Genomic DNA, 21,790 nt, shown 5'->3' with positions numbered 1-21,790 from the left:
ATAATGAGCAATCCAGTCTACAGTCAAGTAATGTGTTACAACTGAATTCGCTCCAATCCATCAGACTCATCTTTCTGCCCCAAGAGATGATGATGATTACTGCTGCTGCTGCTGCTGCTGCTGCTACTACTACTACTTAACCATCTATCTCACGAGATTCAAGGTGGTTTACAATAGAATTAAACATATAAAATTAGTATAAAATATAAATTTAAATGCATACATTAGATTATAACAGATAATTAAACACTATAGCAACCCACAAGGTCAGTTTCAATCTCTCATGTGGAGAATTTCCATTAAACCTTTTTAATTATATTATTATACCCAACCACTATGGTAAAGGTACAGATCAATAAAGCCAGATTGATACCCAGAGCCAGACTGCTGCAAGACAGTACCACACAAGGCAAACACCTCTGGTTGTCACCTGCAGCTCATAACTACTTCAGCACCACATCAACAATGTATAGGCCCTCCTGGATAAAGATGTTTTCTTCACAGACCTTGGGCAGCATGCTTACAGGCAGCCCCCCGACATAAAATGGCATCTCAACAACAACTATGGAGCATGAGAGAGAGAGAGAGAGAGAGAGAGAGAGATTTCACTGATCATTGGCGAAAGCTGTGCAAGATCATGCTGTCCGGGGATCTGATATTAGGTAGCAGATCTGTTGCCCTGTAATAGTGGCTTTATGTCTCTGCGTCTATATTTTAAAAAGACACCATACGCCTGCAAGTAGGGAACAAAAAAAGGGAACAAAAATGGGTATGTGAGATTCTCTTCATTCAGGGTAGTGGGGCATGTGTAACAGTTTATAAGGGTAGGGCCCATGTTATAAGTTTGTGGTGGACACTGAGAATTAATGTTGAGCCCTGAAAAATGAAGCTAGGAAATACACTGCAGCCAGATGATAGTGGACCAGGTTAATTGTGGGCATTTTCACAACTGTGTGCTTGTTGGATTGGCTGTTAATTTCAATGGATGGTTAGACTGACTTTCTCTACTGAAATTAACCATTCCAAAAGTCACACCAACCAAAGCATCTCTGAGTACATATCAAAGCACCATTGCCTGGTACAGGTTACTGCATCTGGCCAAGAAGAAGGAATTGTAAATGCATGGGCAGGTGAGAGAAGACTTCTAGTAACATTAGAATATTTTAAATTTTAAACATCATATTAAAAGACTAAAATGGAAAAAAAATAGCTTGGCAGCACAGAAAGTAAGAGATGCCATGCAAGAAAGGACAGAAGAAACAACTGTGCAGGTGGTGTGAAACACAAAGAAGAAAATGAGTAAGAACAAACCAGGAAGCATGGCTGAAGATTGCCAAGTGCTCAAATATCCTTGAACTGCAATACGGATCTCCATCAATCTCCAGATTTCAATGTCTATAACTGGGCACAAGATTTTCCTACTCTTTTTTCTTTTTTTACTTTTAAGTTCTATTGGTATCTTGGGGTAACAGTTTAAAAGCACAAAATAAATGTTAGAAATTAAAATAATTCCCATATCACTGAGACCATCTTTAACAAATCCAGCTTGAGGTGCATATAGTATTGTTCAAATGACAGCAGGCACCCATCTCATAAATTATTGCAGTATTCATAATTCTACAGTATAATGAATATACTTCTGGTGACTGCAGAAGTCATTTACAAATCATACATCTAGTTTTTGACAACACAATAGCTTCCCATCCAGCTGAAGAAATTTCCTCTTCCCTCCCTCATTGAAATTCCTAGAAAATGTGTTTAATGCTTACAGGATCTACCCACCCCTCAACCACCTTCCCGACAATCACACAAAACATCTGATGATTCAGTGGGGATCAATTCCATTAAGAAATTGACAAGGCCTTTATGCTGGAAGTTCTGGGACTGACTCAGCCAAGAGAACAAACTATTTGAAGAAAAAGTGGGCTCTAGAATTGGCCGCTCCACTACTGATCAGTGCCTGATCCTACACCATTCAGCAGAGAAATTCAGTGCCAGGTCCCATAGGGCACCTTGCAGGGCCTTTGTAGACTATAAAAGGCATTTGATAGCATTTCTTGGCTCAGACGACGGGCAACATTAGAGGAGTCCTTGGTGGATCATGGGTTACTTGTGCTTATTTGTGTAGTGCATGAAAACAGTTTCCTGGTGGTAAAATGTAATCCACAGAATCACTTAGAGTTCCTGTTAGGAACTTGTGTTAGCATCACAAATTTGTGTGTCATCCTTGCGCAGGGGCCAGGCTAATTGTGTCTGTATTGTTCCAATTTTAGTATGTGTGCTGTTGAAGCGAGCACATTAGGCAGAGTGTCTAACAAGGCTTTGTCCAGATATCATTCTAATAATCTGGAGTACTTCCTACTGTTCCATTGTTTTACCTCATTCATGTAGTTTTACTTGTTTTCCATAGGGCCTTCATCATTATTGCATGTGTTCTACTCACACTCCCTAAGATCCTACTCAGCTGTATTCTCTCATTCATTTACTTGGATTTGTGATTGGCAGGAGGATTTACTTTTGAACTTATTATTATTTATTTTATTATTTCTGCTGCATCTATTCCTTCCACCAGGCACGTCACATGCTTTTTTAATGAGCACTGACTTTTCACAACATTTCTTTTTGCTTCTATACTGAATCTTCAAAGCAAACAGATAGCTAGAGGAACTAGAGGCAAAATATTTAGACTTGTGGACATAAGAAATTAGCAGGCTTACTCCACTGCAGATTTATATTACTACTATTGGTTCTCTTTGGAAATGAACAGTCTTCTACATTTAACATTAATAGTTACTATTTTTATTTTCCAATCCTGAAACAGTCAGTGTGAATCCTTATGGTGTTCCGTATCATCATGTTATATAATCTCTTAATTAATTCAGAATATTTCTATTTCATATTCTCAGCTTTAAAAAGTTCTTGAGGCAGCATACAAAAATATATTAAAACCAGGATGATAATAAATACAAAATAATAAATACAAAATACAAAGCAGTAGAACCATAAATTTAGGATACAGTAAACATCAACAATCTGAAACAAGCAAAATTAAAACAAAAGATAAAAATTGCCCCAAAATAAACAAATCAACTTCAAATTACTCCAAAAGTGCCTGGGAGAATGGAATTATTTTTACCAAATATATGCCAAATATATAAAACAAGTATCACCAAGACACCCCTAATCACTACATCAAACCCTCTTTGGGGATCACCATATCTGTAGATGTGCTGTATGGGATTATGGTCACAAAACGAGTCCTCTGTAAAATACCTTATCCATTAAGCAGCTACAAAGTGTAGCAAGTTGGCCTCATCTGCATGTTTCATCACCACTGATTTTTAACACTGTTAAACACCCAATTCTGTAATTCCATCAAGACATTTTGAATGTTAGAACATTTTCCCCATTGACTATGAAATAAAGTTTGCTGTACAGAAAACATCTCATTTGTAAAAAATTGTATTTTAGCATTCAGTTCACACACTGTATTCAGTCTTAAGAAGATTACCTCCAAGAAGTGATAAGTAAAGCACGAAGAGAAAGCATTGTATTTGTTGCAACAGATAAGAACAGAAATGATTATATTGGGGGGGGGGGGACTTTTGCATAATATGTAACACAGCTAAGCACAAGGAACTGCCTTAAGGTCACTGTAAAAAACAGGAAAATAGCGAGGAAAAAATCCATTCATTTAATCCCAAAAAGCATTTAATGCATTCAAGAAAAAAAAGTATGCATTCTGAAATGAATAGCAAGGCCTTGTTTTGTTGATTTAGTAGCCACACATGTCAAATCAGGAGCAGTTCCATTGCTGCTTTTGTGCTGTTACAAAATGACAGCTGAATAAGAATGGCGTTCCTGTTGGTGTGTTAGGAATAAACAAATACATGAGAAGCAATAGATACTGTCCCATAGGATTGCCAGATGGTTCACATAACAAAAATGTATTTTACATATGAAGTGCCACAGACACACATTCTTAATGCAGGCAACCAGCGTACATATATATATACAAAACATAATTACAATAAGGAGTGTGCGCCATCAAGGCAGATAACTTAGCTGTTGGGCTTTTGAGGCAAGGCAAGGTCTTTCCCCATAGACCAGACTTTAAGTGGGTTGCTTTGCTGGAGTAGGTTTCAGGAGTAAACTGAAGGCAAAACTTACAATTGCCAAGGCATAATAAACACAAAGAGTGCTAATTGAATTGGGTTGTTTTTGTCCCACAATGGGAACTGAAGACAGCACCTGCTATGACATGGTTAACAGAAGGGCTGAATAGACAATAAATTAGATGAATTCTTAAAGGTAAAGAACCAAGTAGGCGCCGCAGCTCGCTGGAAACTCATCCGTACATCATGCTGACAAAGAATGTACTGAAGGGAAAGAGGAGTGCCCCCTTTGGAGCATATGCAAACATGCTCTGAAGTGGTGGGGCTCCCCCTAGTTGTTCTAAAAAATCTGAAAAAAATCCTCCAGTGACTGGCCTGTGCTTTTCCCACTGTGGGACTGAACAGAAATCTGATGATGACGTTAGTGCCAACATCTGATTCTAGTGCTCCTTTGAAGCAGAAATATATCATCAACTCTATGTAGTCAGTTCATGGAAATGAATACATGCTGGAAATCTCATTCAGGCTCAGCAGTTTAGCTTACGGTTTCTATCAGCTGCAGAAATTGTCTTTTAGAGGGAACTTATACTATACCAGGATCTAAGAAATTAGACTTTCCCAAAGGCATGAGTCTTGTGATCCATTCAGAAATTAAATCCTAGTTTGTGTCAAGGGCTATGTACAGAGAAATCAGATATGTACACTTGAAGGAACCCCAGGCTAGTAGAGCAATTCAAAATGTTTTTGAAAAATGGTCCAGGGGTCCTAATAATAATTAAAATAATTAAAAGAGAAGGAAGAACTGTAATTTTCTATCATGTGATCTCAGCTACCTAGTATTAGGCATCAGAAGTGGTGGGGAGAAGCCAGTTTGGAATGAAAAAAAGATGACAGATGGAAAACGTTCAGAACCCGGCTGAAAACCAGGCAAAACAGATCTTTCTCTAAACCTTATAAAAGCTCCGGATTTACAAAAATAATCTGAGAACTTAAAAAAGGGAAGGGTTATTCCCTCCCCAAAAAAGAAAACAAAATAGAAGCATCATTTGTAGCTTTAAGAAAGTATCTCAGATTTGCCATGCCATGGTCAGATCACTATGCCCTGAAGGCTCGGCTAAGGCTACCACCCCCTCCTCAGTTGGGTGTCGAGCAAATTTTAGCTCGCCCATGGAGACTTATGGATCCAACTGGATTCCTGAATATTTTGCGGGAACCAATGCCGGCACTTCTCTCAATAGCCTGGACAGCGAATGGCATGACAGATAGCTTACTACCATTGATGAGATAGCTCCCCGACGCCCTCCCGTCCCTGACTCAAGCGGGCCCCCTGGTACACCGAGGAGCTTCGCAGTAAGAAATGGGAACTGAGATGGCTAGAGCAAGTTTGGAGGAACACTCACAATGAATCCTCAAAAACCTCTTATAGAATGCAGATGAAGGCCTATGAGATGGCAGTGAAGTCAGTAAAACACAAGTTTTACTCAGCTATCATTGCATTTGCAGACTCACGCCCGGCTCAATTGTTTAGGATAATTCAATCTCTCACTGCTGGAGTCGCCGCTAGGATGGATCCTAACACACACACATGCATGCACACATGCACAAACAAAGGATTCTCAAGAGTTAGACTAAAAAGTACAGTGTCTGCTTGTCACAAGAGACAAGCCTAAGAATTTTGTTCTCTCTCAAAGTTAGAACTAAACAAGTCTGCCACACTACCAAACAGAGACACCCTTCCCTCCGTCTGCTCTTTTCCTGAGCCAGAACTGGGCTCTCACTGCTGTCTCCCTGGTGCAAAATTCAACTCAACTCTTGTAGAGTTTACCTCCAACATTCCATCCCCTTTCTCGAAGGTGTCTGGATGCTGCAGCAGCATTCCCATAGGCTCAAGCAAGTGACAGCCTTCCCCTTCAGGAGCAGGAAAACCTCTATTCTGTCACAGTGCTCACCACCCCCTCTTAAAATCCCAAAGGTGCCCTCAGGTAAAAAATAGTTAGGGGCCTCTACATTATAATATTGCTATGTATAAAAGGACATCCAGAAGTTCTATATTAGCTTATCCATAATTCTCCAATCACTACATACAAACAGTAGAAACAAAATTAATTACATTTTTACTCTCCCTTTCCCCTAAGAAGCTCAGGGTAACATTCAAGGCTTTTGCCTCCTCTTTGATCCTCATAACAATTCTGTGAAATAGGTAAGGCCAGCCTTTTGCAACTTTTTGGCCATAAAGGAGCTCCTGAAATAATTGTTCAGGCTTTGAGGAGCCTTGGAAATTATGTCAGCTCACCACGCCTCCCTGCCATGCCCCCAGAAGTGACATGTTACTGGGCATGACAGCACCACCCATGTTAACAGGCAGACTTGGGGAGAACTTGGGGGGGGGGGTTGAGAAAGGAAGCAGTTTGAGGTGGGAGTAGGTGGGCAGGCACAGAAACCATAAGAGAACACACTCATGCTTGGGGTGGGGGGGGAGCAACAGAAGTGGCCAGTTCCCTAGTTTGTGGCCAAGTCCATTCAGGTAGGAGGGAAAAGGCCACAGACCCCTGGAGGTCCATGGGCCCCTGTTTGAGAATCCTTGGATTAGGCTGAGACTGGCCTAGCCAAGGTCCTCCAACAAGCTTTGTGACACAAAGGAGATTAGCATCCAGGTTGTCCTAACCCACCATACTCTCTCATTAATTCATAGACAGTAAGTACCCCAACAGATGAAGAATCTGAGGAAATCTGTCCCTTTCTAAAGATGATACAGTAAGAATATACAACTAACTGAAAACTATCTTAGAAAGTTGTTACAAAACAGTACAACAGTACTACAAAACAGTAACAATAAAAACCTGGATTATATATAAAATGTGTCACCTTTAAAGAGAGAGACACCATCCAGAATATACCATAACTTCTTTGTTAAGGACCCTTTCTTCTGTAACACTAAGAATATGGCTTCCTCTCTACATTTCTTTTAGGCGCTTGCCATATTCTCTGTGCTCAAATCAATATTAATTTCCTTATCTTGCAACTCAGTGAAGCATGGCATCTGCTAAGTGAAAGCTTCAGTAACGGGCATATTGAAGCTTTTCTCCCACACCTATAATGTTTTGTTAGTTTTTGACAATCTATGAAAATCTACAGCAGGCAATGGTAGTGGGGAAGTATATCAGATACATTTCCATTATTCACTCACTACTTTACTTGTCAACATTTTGGACCAGTAGCAGTACCATAGGTCTCCTTGTATAGAAAACTTTTAGAAAAATAGTCTATCAGAACTTTGAAATCATACTGCAGATCAAATCTAGGAGAATATGATAAATATACACTGAAGAAAAAACAGCTTATTGCCCTGCCTTACTGGAGAGGATCCTAGCATTTTTGCTTACATGAAATAATTTGGCCCACAATTTACATGATATAATGTATAAGATAATATACTATTAATATCCAGATATGCTGCTTTTCATATCACCAGTATGAAATTGTTTCTGTCCAAATATCCACTCTTTTGTTTACTACCAAACAGCACAACTTTGATTGGTTCATAATTCTCAGATAACAAAGATAAATGGTTTTAAACATAAGATAAGGCAGAGCAACTTGTAGCTATCTCTCTAATACTGGGCATGTTGGCAATGTGTCTTATCGAAAACTAAGGCATTTATACTTTAAATTTGATAAATTTAAACCATAAATTGTTCCAGAGAGCTTACAAGACAAAGATGTTCCACCAGGCCTATGGTTGAGGCCAGGAAATTAACACTGAAAAAACACTGACCTCCATGGCACAACCACCCAGAGCCATATGGAATGGGTGGTGTAAAATTCTAAATACATACACACACACACACACACACATTAAACAGTGATATGCCATCCACAAAAACATCAACTCACCCCTCCCTGTTCACAAACCGCCCAGAGCTGTATGGAATGGGCAGTGTAAAAATCTAAATAAATCTGTAAACCGCTCCATGGGAGCGGTAATAATAAAGCACTAAGGGCAATGTGGGAGGAGAAAGGGGTGAGGCGAGTCCGGGATAAAAACGCGAAGGGGCCAATCAGGATTCGTGAAGCTCCTTTCGCTGCCCGCAAGCCGGGGCCTCAGGGGGGGAGGGGGGAAAGGCTTCGTCCTGGGGAAAGGAGCAGGCCCGCCGTGTCTCCAATGCGGCAGGCCTGCTCATTTTCCCGGGACGAAGCCGGGGCCTCGGGGGGGAGGAGGGGGAAGACTTCCCAGGAGGAAGCTGGGCCTTCGGGGAAGGGGAGGCCTCTCACCCCCAACCGCCTGCCCGCTAGCGCCTGCTGTAATGGGCCTACAGTGGGCCTTAAATCTAGTAAATAAATAAAACAGCAATATGCCATCCACAAAAACATCAACTCACCCAACAGAAATGGGTTCCCTTCATAAGGTTTTTAAAAAGGTGGTTTAAGAATATAATTTAATAGAATCTGATTAATATATTTTAATTTAAAACATTCAAAAACTGTTTATCAATTTAAAAATTGTCCTGTTGTTACCCACCCTGAGCTATAAACATACAGTTATATTAATATTAATAATAATTATAATTATAATTATTAATTATTATTAAATTATGCCAAAGGTTATAATTTTATACAGGAAGTTGCAAATGATACATTTAGTTGGTAAATTATAAAAGAAGTTTAAGTCTGATAAGGAAGCATTGTATATAGTTTTAAACAAAATATTGCATCCTTCCCCCCCCCTCCTTTTGAAACATTTTAATCCTGCCTTTCTTGCCATAGCCTTCATGTGGTTTACAAAGCCAGCAAAAGGCAGGAAGACATTAAACTTGAAAGTTTCACAAAACTGACAACATCAACAGCTCCATATACTCACAAACACAACTTTTCTTTACAGATTCAACCTTTCTGGAAATTTTACTCACCTATCTAACTGAGAAGGAAATGGGTAACTATGCACTTCAGTCTATGAAATAGCTAGTGGTTACCTAACAAAGCAGAATCCAGATTATGCTTAGCTTTGGATGACTGTTTATGTTTAATACTCACCCACCATGTAATTTTTAGTCCTTAATATATTTTTAAAAAATAGAATTTGGAAAAGTTTCATTTTGTGATCCGGTAGCAAAGCACAGGATTCATTTTTTACACATCTTTTTCTATTATTAGGTTAGACATAAACCTGATTACTTTATTTTTAAATAATACTCTGCATTCCATCCCAAGTAACTTCAACAACCTGTCAACGCACGCTGTCAGCAGTAGAGGAAAAGGGCAGAACTATTCAACTGCATCTAAATGCTGAAGTGCATTTGGCGTTCAGAAGAAGCTGGTTACACAAGATGTGAGTATTTCAAAAAGGAACCATCAAGCTTACTATACACAAAAGGACAACATGTTCAGACACAAAATAAGAAGACTGAGAGGTAGTTGTCTCTCTAAAGAGTTATATTCACTCCTTACTCAAGCAGATATTTGGCTGTGCATTTCAAAACTACTTTATAATAAGTTCCCAAGCTAAGCTTTCCACAACTAATAAAAAATTGGTATGTTTTTGAAAATGTAAGCTTAACAAAAAAAGTGACCTGGATAGCTCAGACAAGCCCCATCTTACCAGAGCTTAGAAGCTAAACTGGGTCAGCCTCGGTTTGTACTTGGATAGGACACTCTCAAGGAAGTCCGGGGTTGCTATGCAGAGGCTGGTTATGGGTTTTTAACTCACTGGCCAATGCATCTGTACAAACACTGAAAGTAAGAAATTTGTATTTACTGATTACACTTTGAGCTCTTGAAGGTAATAAGAAGCACACCGGATCTCAACCAGGGCCAGGGCCTTCTCTGCCCTGGCCCTCACCTGGTGGAGTGTGCTCCCTGAAGAGATCAGGGCCCTTCCCAACTTTCACAATTCCATAGGGCCTGTAAAAGGGCCCTCCACTAGGCATTAGGTTGAAGATGATCAACCCAACAATATCTGCTGGTCCCCCCAGACACCCCCATTCCATGCCTTGAACCAAACTAATATCCCTAGAGGTTTATGTCAAAAGTTGATGTTACAGTGTGAATCCCTTATAATATTCTATTTAATTTTGGAATCACTCTTATAATTACTGTTACTATGCTTATGATGTATAACCACAACGGTTTACGTAAACCACCCTGAGCCTTATGGGAGGGCAATATAGCAACCCAAGAAAATAAAATAAGTAAATAAATATTCTTATTTGGATCAATAAGAGTTACAGAGCTCAATATCTTAAATAGGAATCTCAACCTCCAAGTGTGACTTGGGAATCCACCAGTTTTATACCTTACCTCTAGAAATCAATTCTCCTGGAGAAAATGGTTGCTTTGGGTGGTGAATTTTATGGCATTGTATCTCACTGAGATCCTTGTCCTCCACAGGCTCCAGCTACAAATCTCCAGGAGTTTCCCAGCTGGATCTGGCAATCCCATCCCCTGCTGGTAGCCAGGGGGGACCTAGCAACACTAATCTTGAAGCATAAATATTTTTAAAGCATGATCAACATTGTATAGGTGATCTACCAACCAAATGCATACTCGTACAGATCCATTAAAACAGTGGTCCCCAACCTGCGGGCTGCGGCCCGGCGCCGGGCCGCAAAGGCCATGGCGCCGGGCTGCGGCTCCCTCTCCCCGCCCCCCCCCCCGCAGTAAAAAACTTCCCAGGCCGCAAGCTTGCGGCCCGGGAAGCTACTTACTGCGGGAGGGCGGGCAGGGAATCAGGGCCGGGCCGCGCCCGTGCAGGCCGCGCCCGCTCGGCCCGATCCGCGGGCGCGGCCCGCGGGCGCGGCCCGATCCGTGGGTGCGGCCCGCGGGCGCGGCCGGGCGCGGCTCGTGGGTGCGGCCCGCGGGCACCGCCGGGCGCGGCTCGCGGGTGCGGCCCGCGGGCGCGGCCGGGCGCGGCCCGATCCGCGGGCGCGGCTCGCGGGCGCGGCCCGAAGCATGGGCGTGGCCCGCGCGGGCGCGGTCCCTGCGGGCGCGACCCGATGCCCTGCCGGTCCCCAGCCTAATAAAGGTTGGGGACCACTGCATTAAAATATACTACTTAGAACTACACTTGTAAGGTTTCAAAGGAGAGGAAAGTCATTAGCATAATTTCTTAAATGTTATTTGGCAGTTTACTAGATTGGCCTTGGGGCTACAGTGAGGAGCAAAACCATGTACAATTGCATCCTTGCATTATGTACATGAGATCGTTTAAAGTAGTACTTATTAAATTCAGAGAATTAGCAAAATACAACTGCTATGCTAGATAAAATTAAAGGCGTCTAATCTGGGCTGATACAAATAGTGACTGTGCTAGGCAGATTACAGCGGCATCCTAAGCTAAGGTGACCAAAGCTGAAGGGAGGTAAGGCGGATTGTGCCCCCCCCTCCCTCCGACTGGGCTCACCATCACCCCCCTCACTCAGCACGGATCTTCACACGGGGCCTGCGAGGCGAGCCCCGTTGTTTGGCTTTCCCAGCCCTGCAGGCATCTGGCTGCAATCCCGCTGACTCCTCCAAACCAGCAGAGGATGTGAGCAGCGGATGGAGACAGCCTGGGAAGGAGGTGGGGAGGGAGAGCAAGAGTGGGAGCGCCATGAGCTCCATTCGCCCCTGGTGGTGCAGTCCTGGCGGGGCTGGGGGCACTCGTCTGCTCACTGAGGGGACCAGGGGCAGCCAGCAAGGGGTTGCAAGGCAGCGCCGCCAGTGAATCGGATTGCTTGGCTAGCACGGAGCTCATTGGGGGAGGAGTGGCCACCGCTGGAGCGGAGAGACCGGGCACTCGGTGGGTCTTGGCTGGGGGACACAAAGGGAGCTCAGGACAGGAGGAAAGTTGCCCCAGACGGGGTGCCGCCGACTGGCTCCCTCCCACCAACCCCCCCCCCCCGGCCACCAATACTTGCGTTCTCTCACGCCCGCCATCACCTCTTTCCCGTGCTGGGAACGAAGGTCTTAGGAAAGAGCTTAGCCCAAGCGGCAGGGGCAGCAGCGAGGGAGCAGGACATAGGAACACTCGGGCGGAACACAAGACTTTTGCACCTGGTCACCATGTCCTAAGCAGGCCTACACAGAATCCTGCTCCATTCTTTGGGGGAGAGTGATCATTATCATATTTGAATACACTAAAAGTACAAATAGCACAATTATCCAGGGGAAAGAACACTCTATTTCTCACTGCAAGCAAAAAAAGTAATACCCTAAAATTAATGTTAGGGCAGATAAATCCCAAAGTTTCACAGCATTCCAATGGCCACTTGCAGTTTTACTGAAATACAATGCATTCTTTTTGACACAGAATCATCAATCAAAGATAGAATATAAATCATCAGTCACTGTGATCTGAACTACAATGTAATCCTAAACACACTTTCACAGGAGTAAGTCCCAATGAACAAACATGAATGGATTCTGAGGAGGCTTGTTCGGAATAGAACAGGCCACTTCTGTGTGCACTGAACCAATAAATAAACACAATCAATATGTGCACTAGAACCATTAGGCTCTCATATTATACACATGACTACATATCATAAAGCATGTCAAAATGCAACAAAAAAGGAGGTTATGTTATGTGCGATGAGGCAGCACTTCATTTTACGTGACCTTGTAATCTGGAACAAAACAATATTATCTTGCAGAGTTGCCATTCACCACACATGATACACATCAGGAAAGGACGTCGCAATCAGTGTCTTAGTTTACAATGTATGAATCCCTGAAGCGAGAAAACCCATCATTAGATAAAAATAGATCAACACTGAGCCAGGGAGGCTTCAAGCCAACTTGTGGCCTGAATGAGCACATATGAAAGAGTATCTCAATTGCAACTTGTTTGCATTCAAAGTGTATAGTTGTGAACAGCCACAATATTGTGTGCACACATTTAAAAAATCTTCCAAACCAAATTAGTAAAGAAATACTAAAGGGCATGCCACATTTTGACTGATTGATTGATTGATTGATTGATTGTTTGGTGCATGTGTAACATAGCCAAGAGATCCTACAATTGCAGCAAGGCAAGAGACATTTGAAGGTGGGTTGCCATTACCTGCCTCTGCAACATGACCCTCATTTTCTTTGGAGGTCCCCTATCCAAATGCTAACTAAGGCTGAACTTGCTTAGCTTCCAAGATCTGTTGAGATCGGGCATGCCCAGGCTATTCAGGTCAGGAAAGCACCCAACAACTGGTCAAGATGGATGAACAGAAAACCCACCTAGCCTAACATCAATGCCTCTGTATTCTGCAAGGGAACGGTCACCAATACCCCAAACCTAGGCTCATTCTGCACACATAGGATAATGCTCTTTCAATGTGCTTTGGCAGCTGGATAATGCACTTTCAATGTGCTTTGGCAGCTGGATTTTCCTGTGCGGAAGAGGAAAATCTACTTCTACAGGGCATTGGAAGTGCATTATCTATTGTGTGCAGACTAGGCCCTAGTCTAACAGCAACAAATAATAGTTGGAGAAAATGGTTTCATAATCTGTCTCCTAACAGAGTAAACAGGATACTGTGAAATATGTCAGGTAATTTTCTGCTTCTACCTGTTAAGATATTTTATATTTCCCTCTTGTCAAAAAAACCATGTCCCTCATTTTGTTTGCCTTATACAAGTATGCAACCATTTTTCTCTGCTTCACCATCTCTCTAGGAAGAAGATAGATTTCCGTTTCATAAGTTGGCAATGTTGCATCATAATGGCACAGGCTTAGTCCAGCTGCCATAGGTAGACTGATAAAAGCAGTAACAAATTTCAGCACAAGAAAGCCTGTGCAGGTGGAGATGCAGATCAGTTCATGGCTTTTGTTTATACTAAAGCTCATGAGGAAAACTTTCTAAGCTTGGGACAGCAATAGTCCTCCTAAAAATAAGCAAAATTTAATAGTAAACAACATTTATGATACATACAAAGCTCGTAAGAAATGGTCAACAAATACATTTATTGCTGAAGATTTAGATCGTCAAAATAGGAAGGCAGAGTTCAATGAATACACATGTGCCCTCTAGTGGAAATTACCTTGTTTTAATATACTAGACCTTTTAAAGCACCTGTTCTATAAACATATTTTCTAATGGAAATTGAGAAGTGTTAATTAGTCACTTTAAATCTATCTGACATTTGCATCAGGCAATTTAAAATGACAAGCACATTACACTAAGCAATGATAAACCAGATCTGTGATCTAGTTCATTGGCAGCTACAAAGGAAGGGAACTGGGGGAAGACGCAACTTTCCCCCCAAATGCCTGACACGTGTTTTATTACCAAGTTCTGATAACATTTGGAAAAATGTATGAACAAAGCAAGCTAGTCGCCTTAGGCTAGAGATACTAGCTTCTCCCATCTCAAACAAGAACCTGTAAGAGATTACTGTGTACATGTCTTAAATTCTACATCAGTTGGTTCCCAAAGTTTTTCAGGCTGCCAGAAACACAGCCCCAGTACCCACGTCACCCTTACCCTACAAAAACATTATTCAGAATACCAGTTTGCATGACCCATTAAGGAAGAACAGTAACATTTAAGTGTGCGTTTATTCAATAAAACAGATGGACCTGATCCAGTGATAACAGCCTTTCTAATCTCTTACATGCCACTTTTAGTAACTACTCTGCTGTTCAGTAAATTCATAATGTGATGCATAGCCTTGATGATGTGATACAAGTTTCGCTTTGTCTGGTTTAAAGTAACTGAGCAGGAGTCTTAAAAATACATATTTAATCATCTAGAGTCAATTACTTTGTTTTTGAGCACCAACCCATCCTCCTGCATTACTTCTGCTCTAGTAGCAAATCGATATGATATATGGCAGTAGTCCCCAACCCCCGGTCTGAGGACCAGTACTGGTCCATGGATCAGTCGGTACCAGGCCGTGGCTCCTCCTTGTCCTCCTCCCTGGCTGCTGCCTCAGGGCTGCGCTGCCACTCTGCTGCTGGCTCACCTTTCGTGCTCTCCAGCAACCGGCACAGCTGGGGTTCCCCCTCGGCATGGCACTGTGCAGCTGCTGGCAGCACTCCCCAGTGGGCGGCGGGAAGTCAGGGATGCCGGCGGGAAAGCTAGTGGAGCAGGGGCTCAGGCAGCAGCAGCAATGTCCCTCGGCAAAAGACTACCCCCCCCCAGGCCTCAGTAAAATTGTCAAGCGTTGACCAGTCCCTGGTGATAAAAAGGTTGGGGACCACTGATATATGGGACAACTGTGCTGTTGCAGTCTGCACCATGATTGGATACTATGTATCAGCATCCTTGGCTTACCACAGCATTTCTCCCCTTCACTGCCCCCTGTATTATGACTACTTATTAACAATTGTCCAATAACAGGGACTTTAGCAGAGAGAGGAATCAATTGTTTCAATAGTGCAGTAATTGGCCTTCAATTTGGATCATGGCGAATGGAATGTTGAGAACGTTCAGCAAACTTGGCAGTTAGCATATACGTTTAGATTCTCAAGGAATTCCTGTCAGAGACCATGCCAATTAAGTCAATGAAACTTGGACAAGGAACTAGTGTGCTCAGGACTAGAGCCAAAGATTCAATAAGACTAAATATTTCATTCCTTGCCAGTGTTGCAGTTAAACATTCCTGATTGCTCAGTGGCAATTTTTTTAATATAAAATGCCTCCAGGCAACTGGGCAAAGACCCCACTGTGAATAAGTATGTCTTCTAACTGCAGAGAGAGTCATCACCAAGGCCCTGTGTAGTTTCCCAAGCCAGGTTACATTGCTTGTACAATCTGGGTCTCTACTGACAAAGACAGCAATCAGAGACAGAACAATCACAAATCTTATGCTTGCTCTTGTTTTAAATGGCCTTTGGGCCTATGCAACAAAAACCAAACTGAACACAAACCACTGATGTGTTTCTTCAACTTGTGTTTAGCTCTTTTCTACAGCACTTTTCTACAGCACTAAGCAGTGCTATGGCAGTAATAACAAAGGAGCACTGGTTTCTATCCTGTTTTCATTCCAGGTGCCACATATTAATTTTATAAACCGGAAAAAATGTTATTTGCTTTCTTTCTTAAAAGAGCACTGTTCCTGCAGCAGTAAGAACTTAAGAATAAACCACCTTGATAAAACAGGTGGAATTATAATGCGTGAACACCAGTGTTCAGAGAACATTATTTAAATGATTACTAACAGAGCTCTGCACCTATGTGCGCGCACCGACTGACGCTCTGGTGCCTGCGCCGCCCATCCTCCCCATGCTGCGCCGTTGGCTGCTTCAGCTGCGAAGGGCTGCTTTGGCGGCCGAAGCGCCCAATCCTATATCCAGTGGTCAAACAACAATATTCAGGTGATTACTAAGCTATTATCAGGACCAGTGACAGCTGAAACTCAACTCAAAAGGCATGAGGACAAAAATATCTGGAGTATATGATAAGACAGATTTAAGATACTGTTTTTGACACTGTAATATTTATCAAACGGAAAACAATTAATTACTTGCCTTTGATTAAACTGCTTTAAAGTTCAAAAGTAATATTGCCAGAGATTTTTTTATAAATGTTTTCTTTGTTTATGGATGAGATTTCTAGGCTGCCCCTCTCCAAAATGATCTTGGGGTGGCTTACATCCTTATCCATTGTTGTTCCTCTATATATTTATGAAACAGCCTAGGGGGTGGGACATGTCCGGCTGTCCAAGTTGGAATAGGGCCAATCAGGGTGCAGCCAGTTTTGCCCTGATTGGCCCTGCCCCTGCAGTTCCCGCCCTCCGTCCCTGGACTAGAGTTTGTTCTCAGACGCCTCACGGCCTGGAGCCAGCAGCAAGTAAGGGGAGAGGCCCTGGGCAAAAGATCGTGGAGGGCCTCCTAACGAGGGCCTCTTGGCCTGCTAGGCTGGGCCTGCTGATGAGGGCCTCCCGGCCTGCTGACTGCTCGTTAAGGACTGCTAAGGAGCTGACTAGCTGACTGCTAAGGAGCTCTGTTCCGGCCCTGCTGACGAGCTGCCCAGCCCCCACCCACCCCAATTGATCTGGTTGCGAGCTGCCGCCCAAGGCCACCTTAAGCTGCCTGGCTGGGGTCCAGGGGAGGAAACCCTTTCAAGGCCCGTTCTTAGAAACGGGCTTTGAAGCTAGTCAATATATAAAACAAGATGAATTCAAGTCTATATAAAAACCAATTGCTACAGTTCTTATTATAACGGCTTCATCCCAAGAACATTATCCCAATGAGCCAGGCAAACAAGTGAAGTCTGGCTTGAGATGGAGGCAACAATCCAGACAAGAACCCCAGATGTGGGGTAGGCAGTGGGTCCAAATAGATGTTGGAGGTGTGGCCCTGGTCTCAACCAAATGCGTGATGATGGAAGAACGCGTGATGATGGAAGAACGCTGTGGCAGGGCTTTTGAAACTTTGGAAGCTCCCTGAGGGCCCTTGTCTCTGCCAGCAGCTCATTCTACCAGGCTGGAGCCATGGGCAATAAGGTCCTGGTTCTGGTCAAGGTCAGGCACACCTCTTTGGGGCCAGTGATCTTCAGCAAGTTGGAATTTGCTGACTGAAGAGCTTTTTGGGGGACATATACGGAAAGGCAGTACACAGGTCCCTCGTATGGCCTTAAACAAAGTATACATTTACCACAACCTGAACTTTTTTATTTAACTTCCCTGCAGACAGTTTTTTGTTCTAGTGACACATCCAAATACCTTGTTATCTTATATTCTAATAGTCAAGTCTGATCAAATATACATTAAGGCCACAATGAAGGTAAGCAGTTAGTTCTGGAAACTTGAGAGACCCCTTAGCTTTGCTAAAAGATATGAAAATGTTTTTACACACAAGAAGCAGTAATATAGATATGAACTTGCCTCCTGTTTTTTTTGGGGGGGGGAGAGTCCAAGGAGCTAGGCCCAGCTGTGGCAGAGTCCAGGGAGCCACTCTGGATCCCATACAACAGTGGTCTGCAACCTTTTTCAGGCCGCGGACTGGCGGCAGCAGGGGGCGATCGCCTGGCTGCGCATGCCATGCATGCGGGGACCAGCGCGGCTCTGCGGAGGCAGGGTGCCGCGGCCCAGTGCCAAGGCCTTCGCAGCCCGGTGGTTGGGGACCACCGCCATACAACACTGCCATGAGTAGGCTTTGAAGCAGCTATAGAGACCTGCAGCAGTGCTAGGTGGTGGGTGACTGGAGGTAGAAGGGAGCTGCACCTCATCATGAAAATGGAGCATGGGATTCCCCCCTTGCATTTCATGGGCTGCCGCCTGTAATACCTATCTAGTCATCCTAATACCCATCTGCTCATCAAAATATAAGCTTTGTTTTGGAAACTGGGGTTATATTTAAACTGATGAATACAGAGATAGAGGCAAGTAAACAAAAGGCCTTTCCAAATGTCTATTTTTATTCAGTCTTTAAATATTGTGAAGAATTCAGACCTCATTTGTTCTGCTAGCAATCCAGGAAGGAATGAATTTCAGATGCCTCTCGGCCCACCAGTGGCTAGGATAAGACCTTTCCTAGCACTACGATTCACAAACCTGCTTTGAAAGAGTCACTTCAAATAGATTCTTTTGAGACTTGAGACTAGACTCCATTCAGAGAATTTATATGAAGTCTTAAACAACAAGAAAAATTCAATTTATATGCTCCTGTGGGTTCACATATATTCCTTTGTTACTGATATGTAGTGCTTTTGTTTTTGTATGTCTAAGAATTGCACCAGCAGGTTCTTTCCTGAATTTGTTAACCTTTATTTGTCATACAAGGTTTTTGAGATGACAATGGGAGTACTAATGAAAAAGAATTATTTTTTTCTGATTTTGTTTACCTTCTCTAAGGAGTTTGGACCTTTATGATCCATAATAGTTTAAAACAAAACTATTCTATTCCATACTATGGCCTAAGGCTAGTTTCATAATGTAGCCAATGGTTTCAATGAGCAAATATTTTTGTTTTTCTTAATGCAGCCTCTGATGATATACAGTGGCAATGACATTTATTTACATACTGTTTCATCACATGAAACACATCTTCTGAAACACAAAGTAACCTGCTATTTGTTGAACTCTCATTCTACTGTGCAGATTTCTCAGGATTCCAGCTTGCCAAACACTCATACAACACAGCTTTAAACAGCTTTAAACTGGCAATCAATTTATGACCTTTGGTGCCTGCCTGAGAAATAATCTTCATTCAATGCTGCCAGCAAGCAAATACAAGCAGAAAAATAAGTTGTGATGTTGATGCTGGCTTATAAACAGGTAACATGGACTGATTTATTATTTAAAGAAAGAGAAACAACAATATAAAAAAGACTTAATAAGGATGGGGGGAAAATGGGGAGGAAATCCAGTGGCAGCTAGAGTATAATTTCCAAATGAGAAATTTGATATTCTTCCTACTTTGTCATAAGTAGGGAATTCGAACAACAGGGAAGACTTAACTTATTGCTCCATACTGATGGTCCAGGCTGGCCCAATCTTGTCATATCATGTACACTTAGAAGGGTCGGTCCTGGGTAGTACGTAGATGGGAGGCCATGAGGAAGTCCAGATTTGCTATGTGATCGTAGTCATTGTATACTATTCCAAATGTCTCTTGCCCTGTAAACGCTATGGGGTCAGCATAAGTCAGCTGCGACTTGAGAGTCCTTTCCACCACTAAACAGCCTATTCAATACAATACACCACATACAAACACCACAATACTTATACAAACACCACAATGAAGGAAAAAATATATAGATTTTTAAACAGGCAACACAGAACCTCACATCTAAAAAGAAACATTCCAAACAAAAAGGGAAAGGCTGGACTTCATAGTACCAACAGAAAAATCATCCTTGGTCAGATTTCAGATAACAAGAATTACGATTTCCTCCAACTGGAGATCAAAGAATGGATATTTTTGCAGATTCATTACAGAACCATACCTGACTCAACCCGCTAGTCACTATTCTTGGAAAAATAAGATTTTCCTAGCAACTAATGCCTTTAATTTTACTGTATTGACTCTCCATTCTCCTATCAAGAAGCGTATCTACGGAAATAATCAAGTCTTCCAACAATACAGGCCTGTGCCCCACGTGAACCAAACCTAAATAAGAATTATGATGGTAGATCTGTGTATGGAAAACAGTTTGTGGTGGGAGGAAATAAATTCAAGTGAAGATGCAATAGGCAAGATAGAGGGGATGAATTTTTAACCCTTCTGCTACTCCACTGCTACCCTTTCTCCAGCTACTGCTTTTCTTATGACCAAAACCAGAATAGTCTAGGTTAAGAGAAAAACAGCTAGAGACCATGGGGAAGAAAAGCAGAGTAGATGAAGGGTCCAATAATCCAGATTGTATGTTGCTTCTCCAAAAACCCCCATCAACCCACTTTACATCTGTTCACCACCAAACATGTTCTCATGCATATGATATATGCTGGAGTTCCATAGTAGACACGCCAACCCAGACAGACTACAGTGAACACACATTCATCCTGCCTGTAGGCATGTGCATCTGTTTGTAAGAAAGAGCCAACATGCATTAATTTTACAAACAAAACTAGGGACCTGTACTTGAATGCATGAGGTTTGCATCACACATTCAGCTGTACATATATAAAGGAAAATCAAGTACTTGTGATCACTGTAACTGTTGAACAGAGCTATTGTAGAAACCCTTACTAACTGCAAATTAAAACAAACCACATAATTCCATGAAATAGGCACATGCTATGAATACATTCCACAATTCCACAGGGCCTGTAAAATGGAGCTCCTGCACCAGGCATTCACTTGAGACTGACTGACTTGGAACATCTGCGGGGGCCCCCCTCAGATGCCCTTCCATGACTGAACAACTCGATCTCCCCAGTGTTGCTGTTATTCATGTTGTGAACTGTTACTTGATTAGATTGTGTTATGATGTTCTATTGAAATTTGTATGTTATAGATTGTTATAATGTTCTATGTAAATTTATACATTCCATGTAAACCGCCCAGAGCTGCAAAGAATGGGATGGATGGATGGATGGATGGATAGATGGATAGATGGATAGATGGATAGATGGAATACTTATTTCTCCATCACAATTCAATTTTTAAAAATCTCCCACTTACCTCTGCCAACACTACAATCAGGATAAGTTCGGCTTTTGATGTTGGAAAAAGTGCATTTACTTGAGGCGACATGCCAATCAGGACACAATTGGTAACTACTGATATAATAGACATTGTTTCAAAAGCAAGCTGAAAAAGAAATAAAACTCTTTCAGCAATAATTTGACGTTTTTATTTATTTCAGTATCTGAAAGTCTCCTGATTTTTATCGATTTTACATTCAAGTTCAAAGCTTGGATAGGTATCTGCATGAAACCTGCCAACAGCTCATCAGGAAGAAAAAAATATTCATAGGAAAATTACTCCGCTATACTTTTCCTACTTCACCTGTCATATAAATATGTTAGGTACAAAAATACTAGGACAGAAAATAACTAAGTGACCCATTACATATTTAGCCCAAAAGTTTGAAAAGTTACAATGAAACTTCACAACAAGATGTCTGGTGGGTACACCTTCAGGAATTTCTTAATGAGTGGAGAAACTGACAATTTAGCTTCCCTACTAGAAGCAAGAATGGCTATAACAGCAGTCTGCTTAAAGGTATAATCTAACCTGGAAGTGACCAGATAACCCAAAACTATAAGCAAATTGTTCTTCTCTAGGAAAGGCCACAGTCATTATAACCATGTTGGCT

The 21,790-nt window shown here is 42.2% G+C and overlaps 1 protein-coding gene and 1 non-coding gene across 4 annotated transcripts in view; both read right to left on the bottom strand.

The window, feature by feature from the left end:
* Positions 1-21,790, bottom strand: part of ANO10 (anoctamin 10) — a 76,937-nt gene that overhangs the window by 36,986 nt on the left and 18,161 nt on the right. For all 3 annotated transcript variants that reach the window (XM_077302705.1, XM_077302704.1, XM_077302703.1), the window contains one exon: positions 21,154-21,282. In XM_077302705.1, the coding sequence (XP_077158820.1) occupies positions 21,154-21,282 (129 nt within the window). The remainder of the gene's footprint in view (positions 1-21,153; positions 21,283-21,790) is intronic.
* On the bottom strand, positions 2,191-2,297 carry LOC143821176 (U6 spliceosomal RNA). The gene has a single exon (XR_013225717.1). It is a non-coding gene; the product is annotated as a U6 spliceosomal RNA (small nuclear RNA).

This window comes from Paroedura picta, chromosome 11 (genome assembly GCF_049243985.1).
Source record: "Paroedura picta isolate Pp20150507F chromosome 11, Ppicta_v3.0, whole genome shotgun sequence".
NCBI lineage: Eukaryota > Metazoa > Chordata > Lepidosauria > Squamata > Gekkonidae > Paroedura > Paroedura picta.
The sequence above is the reverse complement of the archived record's forward strand: the minus strand, read 5'-3'. Positions and strand labels throughout refer to the sequence as shown.